General features: G+C 40.0%; 1 protein-coding gene across 4 annotated transcripts in view; it reads left to right on the top strand.

Moving 5' to 3' along the window:
* LOC124613991 (CDAN1-interacting nuclease 1) overlaps positions 1 to 21,906 on the top strand; it is a 177,325-nt gene that overhangs the window by 22,712 nt on the left and 132,707 nt on the right. For all 4 annotated transcript variants that reach the window (XM_047142785.1, XM_047142783.1, XM_047142787.1 and 1 more), the window contains exon 2: positions 15,952 to 16,056. In XM_047142785.1, coding sequence (XP_046998741.1) covers positions 15,952 to 16,056 — 105 coding nt within the window. The remainder of the gene's footprint in view (positions 1 to 15,951; positions 16,057 to 21,906) is intronic.

A 21,906-nucleotide genomic window follows, 5' to 3' on the forward strand; every position in this document is an offset into this window, starting at 1 on the left:
AAACACACTCATGGGCTCTAGCCCACGCCTTCCAGTTTTCAGCCGCAAAGTCTTGTGTCTTACACTTGTGTTAGCGTTGTACCATTCATCCGGAACCCGCACTTTACCCTAATGACGATCCACTCACTGTTGTGGAGACATATCAATTCCTAGGACTGGTTTTTGTTGCTCGATTGACTTGGCTCCCTCATCTTCGTCAGCTTAAGCAGAAGTGCTGGCAGCACCTCAATGCCCTCCATTGCCTGAGCAACACCAATTGGAGTCCAGATCGCTGTACGCTGCAGCAGCTCTGCAGAGCCCTTCTCCAATACCGAATTGACTATGGGTGTGTGTTTTATGGTTCGGCAGTGCCTTCAGCATTGCATTTACTCGACCCTGTGCAACACTGTGGGGTTCAATTAGTGACAGGAGCTTTTAGGACGAGTCTGGTGACCAGCGTACTGGTGGAGGCTAACGATTATGGTTCGCATGCAGTCCCTTCTCTCCGAACTGGAGTCCTTCCCCTTACTACCTCTACTTGCGGTCTGTTCACATACGCCTCCATGGTGTGCGCCTCGGCCACAGCTTCATATGGACCTTTTGCATGGCTCTAAGGACTCAGTTAAACCCGCCGCCCTCCACTGTCACTTCCTCTCAATTCTTGACATGTTCCAGGGCTCTGAAGTGGTTTACACCGACGGCTCAGTGGCTGATGGTCACGTAGGCTTTGCATATGTTCATGGAGGACATGTTGAGCAGCACTCCTTGCCAGTTGGCTGCAGTGTTTTCACTGCAGAGCTGGTGGCCATATCTCGTGTTCGTGAGTACATCCACTCATGCCCTGGTGAGTCATTTCTCCTGTGTACTTACTCATTGAGCAGCCTACAAGCTATCGACCAGTGCTACCCTCGCCACCCTCTGGTAGCGTCCATTCAGGAGTCCATCTATGCCCTGGAACAGTCCTGCCATTCTGTGGTGTTTGTGTGGACCCTAGGACATGTCGGAATCCGTGGCAACGAACTCGCCAACAGGCTAGCCAAACAGGCAACGCGAAAACCGCTTCTGGAGATAGGCATCTCCAAAACTGACCTGCGTTCTGTCTTACACTGCAGGGTTTCCCAGCCTTTGGGAGATGGAATGGCATAACAGCACACATAACAAACTGTGTGTCTTTAAGGAGACTGTGATTGTGTGGAAGTCCTCCATGCAGGCCTCTCGCAGGGAATCAGTTGTCCTCTGCCGGCTCCGCATTGGCCATACGTGGCTAACGCATGGTTACCTACTATGTCACGAGGACCCACCTCAGTGTCGCTGTGGCTCCCAAATGACAGTCGTCCACCTCTTGCTGGACTGCCCACTTTTAGCCACTCCGTGGCAGAGTTTTAACTTTCCCAGCACCCTGCCTTCGGTGTTGGGCTACAATGCCTCCACAGCAGTTCTAGTTTTACGTTTTATGTTTTATACTTCTATGTAGGTTTTAGCGCATGTCCTTTGTCCCTCTGTCTCCTCCACCCTAGTGCTTTTAGGGTGGAGGTTTTAATGTGTTGCAGAGTGGCTGGCTTTCCCTTTTTATTCTAGTGGTTGGCCAGCCACTGTAATCTGCTTTCATGTTTTACTCTCTTCTGTTTCTAGCATCTCCCTGTTGTTTTCTTGTCCTCTTTTGTTCCTTTTGGTGTTCATTGCCTTCCCTTCATTCTTGTAGCTTTTCCTTTCTTTCCGTTTTGTGTTATATGTTTCATCCGTTTTATTCTCACACTTGTGGCATTGTTTTATTAGGAACAAGGGACCGATGAACTCGTAGTTTGGTCCCTTCTCCCACCTTTAAACCAACCAACCAACTATAGTCATTGTTTAAAGCTGGTTCTTGAAACTTTGTAAGTATGATATCTCAAGATAGTTTACGTCTATCTTCAAGAGTCTGTCAGTTCTGTTTCTTAAACATCTCTGTGACACTCTCCCACAGATCACACAAACCTGTAACAATTTGTGCTGGCCTTCTCTGTATATGTTGACTGCCCCTGTTGGTCCTATTTGGTAAGAGTCCCACACACTTGAGTAATATTCTAGAATGGATTGCACTAGTGATTTGTAAGCAATCTCGTTTGTAGACTGATTGCACTTTCTCAGTATTCTACCAATAAACCAAAATCTACCATCTGCTTTGCCCACAATTGTGCCTATGTGATCATTCCATTTCATATCCCTACAAAGTGTTCCATCCAAGTAATTGTATGAGTTGTCTTATTACAGCTGTGACTTATTATGACGATAGGATGCTACATATCCTTGTTTTGTGAGGTACACAGTTTTACGTTTCTGAACATTTAAAGCATGTTGCCTATCTTTTCACCACTTTGAAATCTTATCAAGATCTGACTGAGTATTTATGCAGTTTCTTTCAGACAGTACTCCATTAAAGACAACTGCATCACATGCAAATTCTGAGATGATATAAAATATTTTATATTGTGACCACTGGTTTACTAGCCAGTCTGTCCTCTATTATGCAGGATGATGGGAAAAATGTGATTTGCTTGTTAAGATGCTGTGTGATCGTGATATCTTGCCTTAATTAGTAATTAGGGGTTTGCAATGTTTTTAAGGTGGATTAACCAAAGCTTTAGATAATGCATCGCCATCTCACTACCAGACTGTCACTTTTCACCCTGCCCTAGGTTAAACTACCCTACAGATCAATATGTCACCCCAACTAAGTTTTTTTATTCACATTTGCTAGTTTCACCAACTTACGACAAGTTTGTCACTTTCAGACTCACCTGTACCTTGGGCTGTAGATCACTCTATCACCACAGTGAGTCAATCCAGCTTGGTCCAGTGATGGCTGTGTGACCATTTTTAAATATTTTAATTTTTTTTATATGTGATTGCCCTATATTTGAGAAGTTCAAAACAGTTTTTTAAAATAATTTATCTTGCACCTTTACTGGATGGCGGCCATTTTTATTTGTAGGCATGTTCCAATTTTTCAGTCTGGAGACATTAGCAAAAATTTGAATATTTCTGCACTGGGCTAAGTTCCAACATTGCAATTGACATGATTGTTGTTAGAAAAGTGTCCTCTACAACATTGTCTATTACACAAAATATCCTAAATTCAAAATGACCAGTCAAAATTACCTCCAAAGTTTGGTATCCAAATTTTCAAGAATCCCCTTTTTAGGCCCAAAAATAACAAACAAGGCATGGTTTATGCCAGTCTGTTTTTTCCTATAGTTACATATCATGCACTACTAGCCTCATATAGAGCAAGAACATTTGCAAATATTTCCTTAATTTTGTATGAATTTTTGAAATTTGAAAATTTTAATTTCTTTTAAAGTTTGGGGTTAGTTGTCTCAGGTGGGACTGAATATAAAAATATGATTTTTGCACAGTTTGGACACCAAATTTCAGCATTGATATCTGACTGTGAACAAAGATATGAATTTTTGAAAATGAGGAAATAATTCACACTACTCAACAACTGATCTTATGGCTGTTGCCTATTTATATGGTTTTTTGTTTCATTGTAAAAAAAAATTTAATTTTGACATATATTTAGCTAACAATATCACCCAATAATCATTTAGTTTATTTATTTTTAAAAATGCAACATTGAACAATAGGAGCTTTCGCTTTTGTTCTATGGGAATAAAATGCCCATTTATGTTTAGGTTTATTGTCAGTAAAGAAGTAAATTATTGCTGGGTGTGTCACCGTTGTAGTCATTCTGAAACCTCTGTTAGAGTGGATGTATACACATCATCGAGACTGTAGAATTTGTTATGTGCATTGTTCTGTGTGTAATTTGTAATTAATTTTGAGAGATTAACTGGAATCCAATAACATGCATGAACAGTGCTCTGTTGGACAGATAGCAAGTGAAGCGTGTCACAAAACAGTTTACGGTTCAGTTTCAAAAAACTTGAAAAATGTCAGTGACTTTGATGAAGCTAGACAAACTTTGTTTAAATTTCGACTAAATTCTTCTGTAACATCAGTGTGTGAGTATCATGAGAAGAAATATATTCTGAAGTACAACCACCTTTTTGGAAGAAAGTGCTGTGATTCACTTAAAGTTCATAAAAAGCCTATTACTATAGGTTTGAGGGAAATAAAACTTGAACATTTGTCCTTGTTATGTGAGAGTGAAACAGCTTCCCAAGTGAAATGTAATGTGATTGCTGGAAATTCCCTGTGCCCAAATTGTTACTCAAAAATATTTGTTGTGAATCCAGTACCAGAATCATGTAACCTTGTTAATGGCGTTTCTATTCCTAAAGAGGAAGCTGTTAGCATGTTGGATTTTGCTTGTTCTAAGTTAGACGTATCTCCTGATTCAAAAATAACAAAATTAAGTAGCAGAAAAAGAGAAGCAGCTATTGAAAATAAGGTACAACAAATTTCAGACAAAATTAGAAAAGACTTGGAATCATGCTTTAATAATACAGATACCAACATTATTTCTAAAGAAGAAGAAAACCTACCACTAGCATCATCTGACACAGAATATTTGAGCGTAATAGAGAAATTAAAAATTAAATGTTCAGTGACATCTAAAGAGGAAAAAGTTAAAATTTTAGGTTTTCCCCCGAGTCATGGTCAAGAGAAAAAAATAGTTCATGAATTCGATGTTTCTCACAGTTTGGTTAAACTAACCAGAAAATTAGTGAAAGAGCAGGGCATTCTTCCAGTTTTAGGAAAGAAGAAAGGAGTAGGTATAAGTGAAGAAACAATTAAAAAGATCCAGCAGATTTTTGATGATGATGAAAACAGTACAGTGTGCTCAGGTTTCAAAGATAGCAAAAGGGTTGTTATAAAAGGAGTTAAAGTAACAAAGCAGAAACAACTAGTTCTGTCAAATTTAAACGAACTTTATGTAGCTTTCAAAAATTCTAATCCTGAATACACAATTGGAAGGGCAAAATTTTGTGACCTCTGCTCTAAGTGGTGTATTTTGGCTGGATCCTCTGGGATACAATGCGAAGTATTTGTTTATATCACCAAAATGTCAAACTGATGATTGCGGGTGCAAAATTCAGTGATCTTAACTACAAAGAGTTACTAGATTTAATGGTCTGTGACACTAACAGTTATGACTGCATGATGAGTTTATGTAATAAATGCCCTGGTAAGGAAACCGTTATTGAACTGTTTCACGAATATGATGAGGAAATGCCAGACAGTATTACCTTCAAACAGTGGGTCACATCTGACAGGGCAGAAATGGTAACAGTGGTTAAATCTCTTGGAATCTTTAACTGGTAACTTACAAAAACTCAAAAGTGACCACTATGTTTCTAAAATCCAAAGTAAGTTTTTGAAGGACAAGAAAAAGCACAACTTCATGAACCTGAATACATAGTGTTAGCTGATTTTGTAGAAAATTTTAAATTTGTAATTCAGGATGCAATACAAAGGTACCATTGGGTCAATGATCAGGCAACAGTACATCCATTTATTCTATTCTGTAAAAATGAGAAAGATGAAGTTTGCAGTTCTCCAATTTGCATTCTGAGCGACTACTTGGAGCACAACACTTTGGCTGTACATGTGTTTCAAAAGTATGTAATAAATTACATAAAAGTACATTTTCCCAAGGTTGAGAAGCTGATATACTTTTCAGATGGAAGTGGAAATCAGTATAAGAACAAAAAGAATTTTTCAAATCTGTGCAACCACAAAGTAGACTTTGGGTTGGAAGCTGAATGGCACTTTTTTGCGTCTTGCCATGGTAGAAATGCATGTGATAGAGTAGGAGGTACAACAAAACGTGAAGTAAGTAAAGCCAGCCTACAAAGACCAACCACAGTCCAAATTATCACAGTACAGGACATGTATGTCTTTTGTAAGGATAATATTAAAGGCCTTACCTATTTTCTGATAAAGAAAGAAGAAGTGGTTCTGCATATGAAAACAACACTTCAAACCAGATTTGAAAACTGTACAGCAATAAAAGGAACAAGGCATTTCCACTAATTTCTTGGCATTGCAGAAAACTTAGTTCGGTGCTATGTAACACCAGAAACCAAAATTTATGAGGATCATTGTGTCTGTAAAATTACATTTCTGTCTTTAATGTTGAATGAAATAGTGGCCTGTGTGTATGATGGACAGTGGTAGCTTGCAGAGGTTGAAAAAAAAAAATAAGTTTGGAAAACAATGATGTTTTTGTGCATTTTTACCACCCTGCTGGCCCAAGAACATCATTCAAGAAATCTACTAGTGACAAAGTTTGGATACCAATGAAAAATGTTTTAAAGAAACTTTCAGTGCTTGAACTTACCACAGCAACTGGGAGTCTTATTGTATATCACAGAAGCTGTCTGAAGAAATAAGTGTTCTTAACATTCACCGCCAGGTTTAGGAACAGTCGCATCTTGAAGAACGTTAATTGAAAATATTTATTTTAAGTATGTTAAAATAATATAAGTTTTCATTTAAGTGATGTTTCCCCTTTTTGTATATAATTCAGTACCTTACTACAATAATTATTGATTATATCTCGCCAATATCACACAGAATAAGCAACAGGCATAAGATCAGTTGTAGAGTAATGTGAGTTATCTCATTTTCAAAAATTTGTATCTTTGTTCACAGTCTGATATCAATGTTAAAATTTTTATAGTACATCGCTATCATATAGCTGTACAAATTGTGCAAAAATCATATTTGAAATTCAGTCCCACCTGAGATAACTAACCAAAAAAAAAATGAAAATTTTCGAATTTCAAAAATTCATACAAAATAAGGAAACATTTGTAAGTGTTCTTGCTCTATATGAGGCTAGTAGCGTATGATATTATGTGTAACTATAGAAAAAAAACAGACTGACAGAAATCACTCCTTGTTTGTTGTTTTTGGGCCTAAAAGTGGATTTTTGAAAATTTGGATACCAAACTTTGGAGGTCATTTTGACTAGTTATTTTTTAATTTAGGGTATTTTGTGTAATAGACAATGTTGTAGAGGACGCTTTTCTAAAAACAATCATGTCAATTGCAATGTTGTAACTTAATCCAGTGCAGAGATATTCATATTTTTGCTAACGTCTCTAAACTGAGACATCGTCGTGCACTTACAAATGAAAATATCTGCCATTCAGTAAAGGTGAAAGGTAAAATTTTTTTTTTTAAAACTGTTTTGAACTTCTCAATTATAGGGTAATCACATATAATAAAATTAATTGATTAAAAAAAAAGTTTAAAAAAATATCGTCAGTGTTCTGTTAACTTTCTGTTTGTGCATATATTATGTCACTCGTCACACAAACATTATGTCACGGGATGAAGCTGACATTCAGTATTGGTCGGTTCAGTTTACCCTTCAAGATATCTTGATAATTCATTTGTTTGTGAGTGAGCAGCAACAATGTCCTGATTTATTATTTTTATTTCTGTAGGACATTATAATAGTATGTTTTAAGTAAATACCAAGTTGATATTTTGCCATTATACTTACTACTTGAGCCCCATCTTATTCTGTTACTTGCTCCTGTGAACGGGAACGCGTTATGCAGATCTTGGAGTCACTCACGTCCATCTAGAAGAGTTTTTACTGAGTTTAACGAAGGCAATGTTGACCTGATGTATTCAACGATGCCCTATGGCTACACACTGTCTAAACGATCATTCTAAGAAATACCAAATTAAGATCAACCTGAAGATGCCTAAATAAGGCAAAACACGTAGTTAAATAATACACTCCTGGAAATTAAAATAAGAACACCGTGAATTCATTGTCCCAGGAAGGGGAAACTTTATTGACACATTCCTGGGGTCAGATACATCACATGATCACACTGACAGAACCACAGGCACATAGACACAGGCAACAGAGCATGCACAATGTCGGCACTAGTACAGTGTATATCCACCTGTCGCAGCAATGCAGGCTGCTATTCTCCCATGGAGACGATCGTAGAGATGCTGGATGTAGTCCTGTGGAACGGCTTGCCATGCCATTTCCACCTGATGCCTCAGTTGGACCAGCGTTCGTGCTGGACGTGCAGACCGCGTGAGACGACGCTTCATCCAGTCCCAAACATGCTCAATGGGGGACAGATCCGGAGATCTTGCTGGCCAGGGTAGTTGACTTACACCTTCTAGAGCACGTTGGGTGGCACGGGATACATGCAGACGTGCATTGTCCTGTTGGAACAGCAAGTTCCCTTGCCGGTCTAGGAATGGTAGAACGATGGGCTCGATGACGGTTTGGATGTACCGTGCACTATTCAGTGTCCCCTCGACGATCACCAGTGGTGTACGGCCAGTGTAGGAGATCGCTCCCCACACCATGATGCCGGGTGTTGGCCCTGTGTGCCTCGGTCGTATGCAGTCCTGATTGAGGCGCTCACCTGCACGGCGCCAAACACGCATACGACCATCATTGGCACCAAGGCAGAAGCGACTCTCATCGCTGAAGACGACACGTCTCCATTCGTCCCTCCATTCACGCCTGTCGCGACACCACTGGAGGCGGGCTGCACGATGTTGGGGCGTGAGCGGAAGACGGCCTAACGGTGTGCGGGACCGTAGCCCAGCTTCATGGAGACGGTTGCGAATGGTCCTCGCCGATACCCCAGGAGCAACAGTGTCCCTAATTTGCTGGGAAGTGGCGGTGCGGTCCCCTACGGCACTGCGTAGGATCCTACGGTCTTGGCGTGCATCCGTGCGTCGCTGCGGTCCGGTCCCAGGTCGACGGGCACGTGCACCTTCCGCCGACCACTGGCGACAACATCGATGTACTGTGGAGACCTCAGGCCCCACGTGTTGAGCAATTCGGCGGTACGTCCACCCGGCCTCCCGCATGCCCACTATACGCCCTCGCTCAAAGTCCGTCAACTGCACATACGGTTCACGTCCACGCTGTCGCGGCATGCTACCAGTGTTAAAGACTGCGATGGAGCTCTGTATGCCACGGCAAACTGGCTGACACTGACGGCGGCGGTGCACAAATGCTGCGCAGCTAGCGCCATTCGACGGCCAACACCGTGGTTCCTGGTGTATCCGCTGTGCCGTGCGTGTGATCATTGCTTGTACAGCCCTCTCGCAGTGTCCGGAGCAAGTATGGTGGGTCTGACACACCGGTGTCAATGTGTTCTTTTTTCCATTTCCAGGAGTGTATAAAACAAAAATTGCAACCAAGACTGTTTTTAACCAGTACTGTTAAGCACTGCTTTGCTGTATGCCACAGATAGATTGGAAGAATTGATATTTTAAGAAAAATTAGCATATTTGAGTTTGAATTTGTGTAAACATGAACATAAGTGGGACAGAGTAAATGAGAGGAACATTCCTTATATGTTCGTATACAAATATATAAATATTTTGTTATTTTAGAAAGGGCTCTGATAATGTTCAGTTGTACACTCTAATGAGCTATCTTCAGCCGATATTCCTTTGTGTCACTGTTATTCCTGCCACTGTTGAAGATGAAACACCTACAAAGGAGGACCAAAACTAGCTCAATGCATTATTTGTAGTAACTTTTGTCCAAAATTTTAATATGATGATCTAAGAACGTGTCCAAGTTTTTGTGAATATTTTATTTCCACAATATTACTGCATTTTTGTTAAGATGACAGCAAGATGTGATTACTTTCTGTATTAAAGATTGTAGCTGATCCACAGCCAAACATAAAAGAAGTGAATGAGTCTAAACATTTTGGAGCAGATATTTCCTTTTTCAAAAAACACTCTTAAAAATAAGAAACAATGTAAATTATTTTTAAGAACCAAACACACAATAAGCTTTTGACCTTGTTCAATAGAGACACTATAGGGGAGAGTAAGATTGAAATTAAAATGTATTGCAACAGACCAGGATTTTAGAAACAGTAACCCAAGAATAAATCTGGCAACGAGGTCAGCATAAGAGCATCAATGAATTTCAGTGAGAGCTAATGTAAGAAAAACATTGTACACCACAAAATGCAGAAAACCCATGTTCCAGCACAAGTCAAGAAAAATAATGCTTCCACCAATCTACATCTCGTATAATGACCTCAGGTATAATAAGACAATTTGGAGCTTATAAATGAGGTTGCAACAATCTTTTTGTGTGAGTACCATCACCAAATGGTGGAAGGAGGGAAATTTTTTCTGGTATGCTGTGTAATGACCATAAAGAAAGCAAACAAATTGTTTTCCCTAGAGAACAGATAATGCTAACCAATATATAGAGGCTGACATTTAAAATTAAAAAAAGACATTAAGGTGTTGGACTCCCATTAGGGAGTAGCTTTAAAATTCTTGTGTGGCTCCATAGGTTTTGGTTTACCATGGTTACCCTTAGACACTCAAAATTTATGTCTACATGTACATCTATTCTCCACAAGCCACCATAAAGGTGCATGGCAGATGGTACTGTGTACCGCTACGAGACATTTCCTTTCCTGTTCGACTCACAGATAGAGCGAGGGAAAAATGACTGTCTATATGCCTCTGTAATTAGTCCTAATTTGTTGTATCTTATCTCTGTGGTTCTTATGGAAAATATATGTTGATGGCAGTAGGACCATTATGGAGTAAGCTACAAATGCCAGTTCTTAAAATTTTCTCAAAAGTATTGCTTGAAAAGAACTCCGTCTTCCCTCCAGGGATTCCCTTTTGACCTCCTGAAGCAGCTCCGTAACACTTGCATATTGTTAGAACCTACTGGAAACAAATCTAGCAGCCCACCTATGAACTGCTCAGATGTCTTTCTTTAATCTGAGCTGATGCGGACCCCAAAAACTTAAGTAGTATGCAAGAACAGGTCATACTAGCATCCTACATGTGGTCGCCAGTACAGATGAATCACACATTCCTAAATTCTCACAACAAACTGAAGTTGACCATTCACCTTTGCTACTGCAATCCTCACATGCTCATTCCGCTTCATATCACTTTGCAACATTACGCCCAGATATTTAAACGAAGTGACTATGTGAAGCAGGACACTACTGATATTGTATCCCAACATTACAGGTTTGTTTTTCCTCCTTATCTGCATTAACTTCCATTTTTCTACATTTAGAGCCAGCTGCCATTCGTCATGTGAAGTAGAAATTTTGTCTGTGTCATCTGGTATCGTCCTACAGTCACTCATCTTTGAACCGTCCCGTACATGACAGCATCATCAATAAAGAACTGCATATTACTGCCCACCTTATCTGCCAGATAGTTTATGTGTAATATAGAAAATAATAGTTCTATCGCACTTCCCTGGGGTACTCCCGATGGTATCATTATCTCTGATAAACTCTCGCTGTCGAGGACATCATACTGGTTTCTATCACTTAAGAAGTCTTCAAGCCACTCACATAGCAGGAAACCTGTCCTGAGTGCTCATACCTTGTTAACATTCTGCAGTGGGGTAAAATGTTAAAACACTTTTTGGACATCTAGAAGTACAAAATCTGCCTGTTGGCCTTCATCCATAGTTCACAGTATAATGTGAGAAAAGAGCAAGCTGAGTTTCACACAAGCGATTCTTTCTAAAACCACGCTGACTCACGGATGTAAGTGTTAAGTTCATTTTTGGATCCCAGAAAAAAAGACGTGATTCATCTGTGTCCATTAAGAACTTGTGCTCTCTAATAACCCTCCTGATGAGATTTTAATCACTAACCTTGTTTTCATTCATTGAGTTTGCTCCAAGTGGTGGAAGGGCTAATTTTGTGCACAAGCTAGGTGGACAAGAGCCCTGATGACGATTAGTAGTGTTGGCATTGGATGTGAGTGAACTAGTGACAATTTGTGGATACTTCAAGAAGAAATTGGTTTTCTTTAACACAAATCTGAAATTCTATGAACTGGGTTATATGACTTTATTGACCAAAACAGAGATTGCTTCTGGGAAGAACTATGTTTCAGCCATACTGGAGATGCAATTAATTGCACATTTTGGAAATAGTTTACTGTCAAGCACTATCACATTAATTTCATTATGGAATAACCAGTTTGACCATCTCCAGCCATCATAAGCAAATGCCTTGGTTCACTCTCACTGCTGCAGAAACCATATTGTTAATTGTAAGCGTTGTGATTGTGCCAGGTAACATTTTATTTTACAGCTACTAGAAATAGGGTGGGGTGACTGGTGGAATGTATTTTCCAATGAGAGTGGAATTTAGAACATGTTACAGAATGGGTAAAATCCCAATTAACATTGATTTCTTCTCTTCTCCGGTTCCTCTCAATTGTGTCTGAAACAGCTCTCTTCTAATCTTTAATACTTTAGAATGTTGCATTTGCTTTTCATTGTTAATTTTTGCCTTATTATAACCTGCAGTGCCCATCTTACCTCTAAATTACTTCAGATGACCCACTTTTTTACAGCTACAGGGTTTTTTTCAGCTATTGACCTTTGTTTTTGTTCCCCAGCTATTGCAGACTAAGTTCAGTGGGAAGTAGCCACAAATTTACATTCTAGTGATCACTTCCCAGTGTGGATCCATCTACCAACTAGGACAGTGGCTGACAGGAGACTGTGCAGATGGATGATGTTGTTGTTGTTATGTTCTTCAGTCCTGAGACTGTTTGATGCAGCTCTCCATGCTACTCTATCCTGTACAAGCTTCTTCATCTCCCAGTACCTACTGCAACCTACATCCTTCTGAATCTGCCTAGTGTATTCGTCTCTTGGTCTCCTTCTACGATTTTTACCCTCCACACTGCCCTCCACTGCTAAATATGTGATCCCTCGATGTCTCAGAACATGTCCTACCAACCGATCCCTTCTTCTAGTCAAGTTGTGCCACAAGCTCCTCTTCTCCCCAATTCTATTCAATACCTCCTCATTGGTTATGTGATCTACCCATGGATGATACAGAGGGCAAATTAGTTGCAGTGGATTCAACAGGCTATTTTTGGACAAAAGGTTTGTGCACAGGAGACAGTGGCCCATATCACTTGTGATATCCAACTGGCTGCCGCAAAGTCCATCTCCTGGTATAGTAACCACCTCAGATGACGGCATGTACATTGGTGGAATGATGACTGTTGATTGGCAGTCAGGGCCAGACGAACAGCTCTGCAGAACTTCAAACACTGTCCAACTACAGAAAAATCCTCATGCCTTCAGATCTGCTAGAGCACATGTAAGGTGAGTGATAAAAGAAGGGAAGAGGGCTTCCTGGAGGGAATTTACGATTTTTGTTAATCGGTCTACTTGCAGTACGCAAGTTTGGGAATCAATAAGACAGATTTCAGGTAAGGGTAGTACACACCCCCTTGCAGCCTTGTCAAATAATGGGGTCTTGGTGGACACGCCAGAAGACGTGGCTCAAGTTTTAGCTGAACAGTTCTTTACTGTTACTATGTTCTGGATAATGAGGGAGTCTACAACCTTCCATTCTCCATGTGGGAACTGGAATAAGCTTTGTCTGCAGCCAGAGACACTGATCCAGGACCAGATGAGATCCATTATGTTATGTATTATCATCAGTGCCCTGAAGCAAGACAGCTCCTCTCTTGTTTCAGTCAGATCTGGTTTGACAGACAGTACCCCATGACTTGGAAGGAGACAATATTAATTCCATTCTGGAAACCAGGCAGGGACTGTGGTGTCCCTAACAGTTACCGGAGTGTAGCCCCTACCAGTTGTATGGGTAGGACTCTTGAACACATGATCAACCACCGTCTAGTCTGGCTGCTCGAATCCCGAGGTCACCTGAGCCACCCCTAGTGTGGTTTCAGGCAGTACCATTCTACCCTTGACAACTTAATTCTACTGGAGACAGCAATACAGGAGTCCTTCTTACACCAAAACCATTTCGTTTGTGTCTTTTTTGACTTTGAAATAGCATATAGTATGTGGACACCTGCCACTTTGTATCCAATCCTTTCTCGATGACCGGCGTTTTTGATATCGCATTGGCGATGCCACGTCTGACTGCTTTGTTCAAGAGAATGAAGTCCCCCAAGGCAGTGTCCTCAATGTCACATTGTTTGCCATCACTATCAATGGCATTTCATCTGCAGTCAGGAACCCTGTCAAATGATCTTTGTTTTTGGCTGACTTTGCAATCTTCTACTCTTCCTCTGATCTTATTATGATGACAAGGCAGTGACAGCTAATCAATTGGAGGCTGTTAACCTGGGCCAGGACAACTGGATTTTGCTTCTCATCCAAGAGGACTACATGTGTCAGTTTTAACCGTGCTCATCAGAAGTTTTAACCAAACAGTGCTCACAATGGGGGACAATACTTTACGTTTTCAAGACACTATGCACTTTTTGGGTTTATTATTTGACTTGATATTAACTTGGCTGGCACACTGAAAGACAAACAAACAAAGGGCTTCCAGTCATTGAATATTTTGCAACACATTAATGGCAAAATGCGGGGAGCTGACAGGTCCTGCCTCCTGCAGTTTTATAGAGGGCATTTGTGCAATCACTTTTAGATTATGGCAGCGTAGTCTACATATCAGCCTGTCCTACCTACCTCAAGATGTTAGCTGCTGTCCACCACGAGGGCATTTGGATATCGACTGGAGCCTTTTGAACCAGCCCAGTTCTGAGTCTGTGTGCAGAGGTTGATGAACCACAACTCTGGCTTTGGCGATGAGTCCTTTTGGCTTGACAGGTGCTGAAAATCTCTGTCACCTCAGTCATTGACATTTAGTTCAGTGGTCGAACCCATCTTTGAATGGCTGTTCAAGAACGGCCCCATGCGACCAAGCCTTTTGGGGTTGCTTGCTACAGAGTGTCTGAAGGATCTGGATCTATCAGGTATCAAAACACACAGCCAGGGATTGAATGCATTGCTGCCTAGGCATCTTCAAAGGCCCAAGGTGACTGTAAGCTTGTCACAGTACAAGAAATCTTGTACTCCAGATTTTGTTTTTACAACTTTGTTTTCATCCATTTTAAGTATGTACCACAGTTTTATCATTGTCTATACAGATGGATCCCAGCAAGAGAATGTCTTCAGTTGTTCAGCTGTTTTCCGTGATAGGGTTTTTAAAGTGCATCTTCTGGAACAATTTACAAATTATGATGCGGAATTATATTTGAAGGCACTGGAGAGGGTTCACAGACATCACTGTACAAGGTTTCTTGTCTGTTCTGACGCACTTAGTGTACTGCAGGCAGGGAGGTTATCTTTTGCTGGGTACCTGGCCATATTGGGGTACAGGGCAATGACATGGCTGACAAAGCTGCCAAGGAAGCATGTTGGGATGTCATTTTCTGACACACACATCATGCATCAGTGGGAGACTGAATGGTTGCAGGTGTCAGACAACAAACTGTGATCACTGTAATCGACGGCTAAGGCATGGCGGACATCATGTCAGCCTCACCGCTGGAAGGAGGTTCTCCTTACCAGACTGCATATCTGGCATAGCCCTTTAACACATTGCTTCCACCTCTGGTGGGAGGATCCACCACTCTGTGAAGTTCGTGGCACGCCATTGTCAGTTCAGCATATTGTGGCTATGTGTGTCGTATATACTGATATTAGGGCAGCCCTCAACCTCGATGGAGATCTGCCCACCAACCTCACAAGTACTGATTCCAGTGTTAAAGGGTGGTGAAATTTTGTGAATGTCAGGCCTTATCCCTAAATTGGTGGGGAAGGGAAGCAGACTTTAATACATTATAAACTGCTCTGCATGTGGGGACAACCTTTGTTCGCACCCATGAGATTTGCATGCTGACTTTTCGCCAGAGTGATGATGGCCATGATATCATCATCGTCATCATCATCATCATCATCATCATCATCATTATAATCTAAATCACTTCTTTATGTGTGGCAGTGCATCAGTAGCCCTGTTTTGTGCTAGTGAGGAGACACTTTTTATATTTATTCAAGTTTGTCATTTGTGTGTGACAGGGTAGATGGTTATAATGCATGCACAGTTGCTTATATGACTAAAAGCCTCATTCTGACTTCTTTCCAGATAATGATATTTTTTGTTAAACTTTTTGAGAGTGTTGTTGATAATGACGTGCAAGAAATTAATAAAGTGTGGATCTTAGTGTTTCAGCTGACACATTGGGTAGCATTTATTCCCTTGAATACCAAAAGAAGATGAAGAAAAACCATCAGAAATTCAGTAAGACTGGAGAAAAATTGTATAAAAAGTAAGAATAATTTTTTTTATTATCAGTGAAGTATATGTTCATATTCAAGTGTATCATTTTTTACTATCAGTTACCACATTCTTATTTAGAACACAGTGCCTTAAGTATTTTATACCAGTTTCTTTTTTGCAGTATCAGATCATTACACTGTGTAGCCCTGTGTCAGCAGTGCAATATATCCTGTGCATTTGCACTCACAATCAGTAATAAAGGCACTTAAGAATATAATGAATTGTTGTCTTGTAGCTAATTTTTTGTTTTGATATTGAAACTTTGTGGTACATTGAAGCACATCTTTATCGTGCCATCCATCAAGTCACAAAATAACTAAAGTAATTAAATTAAATAAATATTTTTGCTGAACACCTACAAGTTACACCACTTCAAAGAATATGTGGATACACAGATAAATCAGTGAATAGAAGATACAGTAGTATGAAGATTGCCAGCTCATGTAAAAGTGGTTGAATGCACTAAATGAATTTCAGAGATTGACAGTCCACTTCCTTCTTAAGGAGATGGTCAGTTTTGAATTGAAAACTCCAGGGTAGAGAATGTTTTGTTTTTTTGCCACATTTCTGTTATTCATTTTCTTGTCCTTAAAGTGTGTAATAACTTGTCCATGCACTACACCATTAATTAAATAAGTATTAGGGTAGGTACGTGTGCCAGGTCTGTCTGTCTGTGTTATTAGAGAGGCGTAAGAAACATGATGTAAATGGCAACCTTACAAATGTAGCTGCACACAGTCAGACTCCTTCTGTGGACCCAAATAAGTGCTATTCTGCATTACAAAATGTGAGAATAAACTATTTGATCTCCAGGATGCTGGTGGCTATTAGTCATGTGTTGAGTGGGTCATATGAAATCATCTGTGAAGAGGATACTGCCATTGAACAATTAAACTGGAGAAAACACAGTTTGGTGCATATTTTATGAGATATCAGTTAACTGTACACTACAAGGCAACCAATTCCATAAACAATCAAAATTCTAGGAAAGTGTGCAGATGCTGTATTTTAGTGGGACACATCCAGTGGGCACACTCTTTTCTTTAACTGTGAAAGAATCTTGAAACACAACTCGTACAACAAAAATTACAGTACATCCAAATCTTGTAGCCATTTCCTCTGGTTCACTTACATGTAAAAAATGATAAGCTAGGCTACAATTTGAAAACAGTTCCATCAAAACCACATAGTTGGAATATTGTTAACCAACACACAGTTCTTCCTTCACAGTGACTCCTTCAAAACAAAGGATATTATGGCCTACAAGATTCCTACAGTTTGATGCAGAGTACATTTCAACTGGGAAAAGGGAAATAATACCACAACCACTGATAGATTCAAGAATAACAATCACTGGGGCAGTACAAATTTTGTATATCCATGAGCACTGCAGATGATGAAGAAACTGAAAGAATAAATGTTGAGAGAAAATAAATTAGTCATATAGTAATGGGAGATGAAAATTTGCAATGGGGAACTGGAATACAATAGTAGGATAAGGAGGAAAAGGAAAAATAGTTGGAGAGTATGGATTGGGGAAAGGATGAAAGGGAAGGCTGGCTATCTGGTAGAAAATTGCACAGATCATAGTTTAATCATTGCTAGTACTTGGTTTAAGAATAATGAAAGCCTGTCGTATGTATGGAAGAGACATGGAGATACTGGAAGGTTTTACATAGATTGTGTAATGGTAAGGCATATTTCAAAACCAGATTTTGAACTCCAAAACATTTTCAGGGGCAGATGTGGACTCAGGCCATAATTTGCTGGTTATGGCCTGCAGATTAAAACTAAATAAATTGCAGAAAAATAGGGAATTAAGAACATGGGACCTGGATACTTTAAAGTGCCAGAAGTCATTGAGAGCTAAAAAGGGACCATTAGCCAAAGATTAAGTGAACTGGGACAGGGTAAAGGAATAAAAAATAAGATGAATGGGTGGATGGAGATTTGAAGTAGAGGATAAAAATAGGCAAAAAGCCAAGGCCCTGTAGAAATCCTTGTGTAACACACGAAGTATTAAAAAAATGTAATTGATGAAGGTAGAAAACAAACTGGGAATAAATTTGATTTTGACTGGGATTCTGTGAAATGTGGGGTGCCAAACGGGTCAATTCTAACTCTCCTGCTTTTCTTTATATGAATCAGTTAAGTGGCACGAAATGTAACAGATGATTCAAAAAGTTCTCTGTTTACGGATGACTTTCGTGTCCTTATGGAAGACATGGACTGTAATGTAATTAATCTAGTGAATAGTGAAGTGAGCAGTATCAGCTAGTGGTGAACAGAAAATAAATAGTTGCTTAATTGCAGTAGAATACAGTTTATACAATTTTTGATTATGTAGATCTGTTTTAAAAGTGACTTTTATTAAAATAATTAACAGAACTGATTTTTCCAGTAATTTTTGGGTCTGCAACCAGATACCATCAACATTCTGCGACAATATGTTGATGGGATCCAGCTGCAGACCCGAAAATTACTGGAAGAAGAAATACGCCAGGAAAATTTCAGCATTCACAACAGAGTCGATCATTTTAAATTCTTGGAATTAAAAGATTCTACTCTATGTCACATTGCTGTCTTCAGTATTGTATAATAATTTCCTTTCTTGCCGTCAAAGAAATATGAAAACTTATTTACTTACCTTAATTTCACTATGTTGTGAGCAGTTGTGCCATACTTTGGGACAATTCTGAGCATTTACAAAGTACACTATGCGAGCAAAAGAATCCAGAAACCTCCCAAAACATACATTTTCCATATTAGGTGCATTGTGCTGCCACCTGCAGCCAGGTACTCCAGATCAGTGACCTCAGTAGCCATAAGACATCGTGAGAGAGCAGAATGGGATGCTCCGCGGAACTCATGGACTTTGAACATGGTCAGGTGATTGGGTGTCACTTGTGTCATACATCTATACACGAGATTTCCACACTCCTAAACATCCCTAGGTCCACTGTTTACGATGTTATAGTGAAGTGGAAATGTGAAGGGACACGTATAGCACAAAAGCAGGCAGGCTGACCTCGTCTGTTGACTGACAGAGACCGCCGACAGTTGAAGATGGTCATAATGTGTAATAGGCAGACGTCTATCCAGACCATCACACAGGAATTCCAAACTGCATCAGGATAAGCCACATTTCATGCCTGTAAATGGCAAATAATGCCTCACTTGGTGTAAGGAGCATAAATGTTGGACAACTGAACTGTGGAAAAATGTTGTGTGGAGTGACGAATTACAGTACACAATGTGGCAATCCGACAGCAGGGTGTGGGTATGGTGAATGCCCGGTGAATATCATCTTCAGCGTGTGTAGTGCCAACAGTAAAATTCGGAGGTGGTGGTGTTATGGTGCGGTCGTGTTTTTCGTGGAGGGGGCTAGTACCCCTTGTTGTTTTGCATGGCACTATCACAGTACAGGCCTGCATTGATGTTTTAAACACCTTTCCACTGCTGAAGAGCAATTTGGGGATGGCGACTGCATCTTTCAACACGATTGAGCACCTGTTCATAATGCACAGCCTGTGGCGGAGTTGTTACATGACAATAACATCCCTGTAATGGACTGGCCTGCACAGAGTCCTGACCTGAATCTTATAGAACGTCTTTGGGATGTTTTGGAACGCCGACTTCATGCCAGGCCTCACTGACTGGCATTGATACCTCTCCTCAGTGGAGCACTCCATGAAGAATGGGCTGCCATTCCCCAAAAAACCTTCCAGCACCTGACTGAACATATGCTTGCAAGAGTGGAAGCTGTCATCAAGACCAAGGGTGGACCAACACCATATTGAATTCCAGCATTACCAAAGGAGGGTGCCACGAACTTGTAAGTCATTTTCAGCCAGGTGCCTGGATACTCTTTGATCACATAGTGTATATCTTTACACCATAAAAGGTCAGTCGGAATGATCTGTGGTGTCAGTTCACAAGTTACTGCAGGCCTCTTTCGTGTATCTCAGTGCAGTATTCTACAGCTACTATCCCTATTCTCTTATGGGATGTATGACTAATAATGCAAATTCCTTAAGAGACACTGCAGTATTTACTCAGTGAACACCAGACAAAAATTATTTACACTTCCATAACCATTGCACAGAAATATGTGTTTTACTCTGCAGGTTCCAGTGTTAACAGGCTGCCTATGCAACTGAGAAATGTGAGTGATAAACTCAGGCTGTTTTCTTATGGCATTTGTATCTTGTTCCATATGAATGTTCTTCACAGTAGATTAGATCATTTTGCTGTATCATGTTAATTCTTTGTATTTACTATTATCAATATCTAGTTTATATGTTTTTGCTTCAAAAGTATGTTCTATGAATTACTAATAGTGACCCTCCCATCTCACGCATAGGTGGTCATGTCATGCCTGAAGGGAAATAGGGGAAATAAATAGATATATCCTGATTTATTTTAAGCTGCCTCCTGTGATAAGTAATCCTGATGACCAACACAGTTACAGTCAATTTTGACAAGAGGAAGCATATTGCCACACACACATAAGAATGTTTTAAAGTGCTTAACACATTGACTGCCATGATGAAATTTGGACCATGCATTGCTATGCCACATTGAAATCACAAGTATTACTTCTGAAGCCAAATTGATTTTTTGCATCAGATGTCTTCTTTTGAACATGTAGAATTAAGTTACTTGATAAAATTTCAATTTATGACTGATCTGGACTGATAACAGGCATGGGCCATATATGGCTCACGTGGCCCAACAACAACATTTTGACACAATTATAGTCTGTGGCCATGTGAGCCATATGTGGCTCTCACTATTTGAAACCACAGAGGTATAAAAAATTGTTTTTCAAGAAATTATTCAAACATTTAGTTTATTTGATTATATTAGCTACATATAACATTATTTACAATTTTTTTACTTGGTCTGACAATGTTCATGAATAAAGATCTTAGAATATTCTGTTTCTTCAACACAGTATTGTCAATGTCACTAGAACACTCGTTGCACATAAAACTGTCACATTTATTGCATTTAGTGCACACCCTTTTCACTTTCTTAGCAGCATTCTTTCTTTCTTAGCAGCATTCTTTCTTTCTTAGCAGCATTCTTTCTTTCTTAGCAGCATCCTTTCTTTCTTAGCAGCATCCTTTCTTTCTTCTGCTCTTCGCAGATATTTATAACAGCCCAAACAGCATCTTTGACTGCTCTGCTTTGGTCACTCTACTGTCACAAGGTGATGGCTGTTATCTTCATGAAACGGTTGTAGTGTTGCTTGTGGTTGTGGATTCTTTGGCATTCAATATCAGTAGAGTCAAGCACCCCCTGAAAGGAATTACAGTAGAGTCCCGTTAATCCGAACTAACTGGGACCAGAACTTGTTCAGATTATCGATTTGTTCGGATTAGCCGAAATTAGGGTGATGAGTTTCTAGAATGAAGTATACCAAGCAGATAAGTAGGTACACCATAGTAACAAATGGGAACAATGGCTCACTTTCACTCCTTGCCCTTGTTGTTGTGCATTGTTGAGACCTTTGTAGTGTCTGAGGTCAGTGCACTGCCAGTTGGCTTGCAAAGCATGTGGTTAAGTTAGTTATCGATTGCTGGCACACATAGCAGTTGTATTGTATTTGTTCAGGTGTAGAGGTGTATTGTATTTTTGTCATGAGTAAACGGAAACCTACAACGTTAACTCTCAAAGAAAAACTGAATGCTTTGAAGCGGATAGACAATGATGAGAATGTATCTAAACTGGCAATGGAACTGGGTGTTGGTAAAGCAACCATTTGTGATTGGAAGAACTGAGTGAAGCTTGAACAGTCCTGTGCAAAAGCCTGGCATCATAAGCAGAAGACCAT

This window comes from Schistocerca americana, chromosome 4 (assembly GCF_021461395.2).
Source record: "Schistocerca americana isolate TAMUIC-IGC-003095 chromosome 4, iqSchAmer2.1, whole genome shotgun sequence".
Lineage (NCBI taxonomy): Eukaryota > Metazoa > Arthropoda > Insecta > Orthoptera > Acrididae > Schistocerca > Schistocerca americana.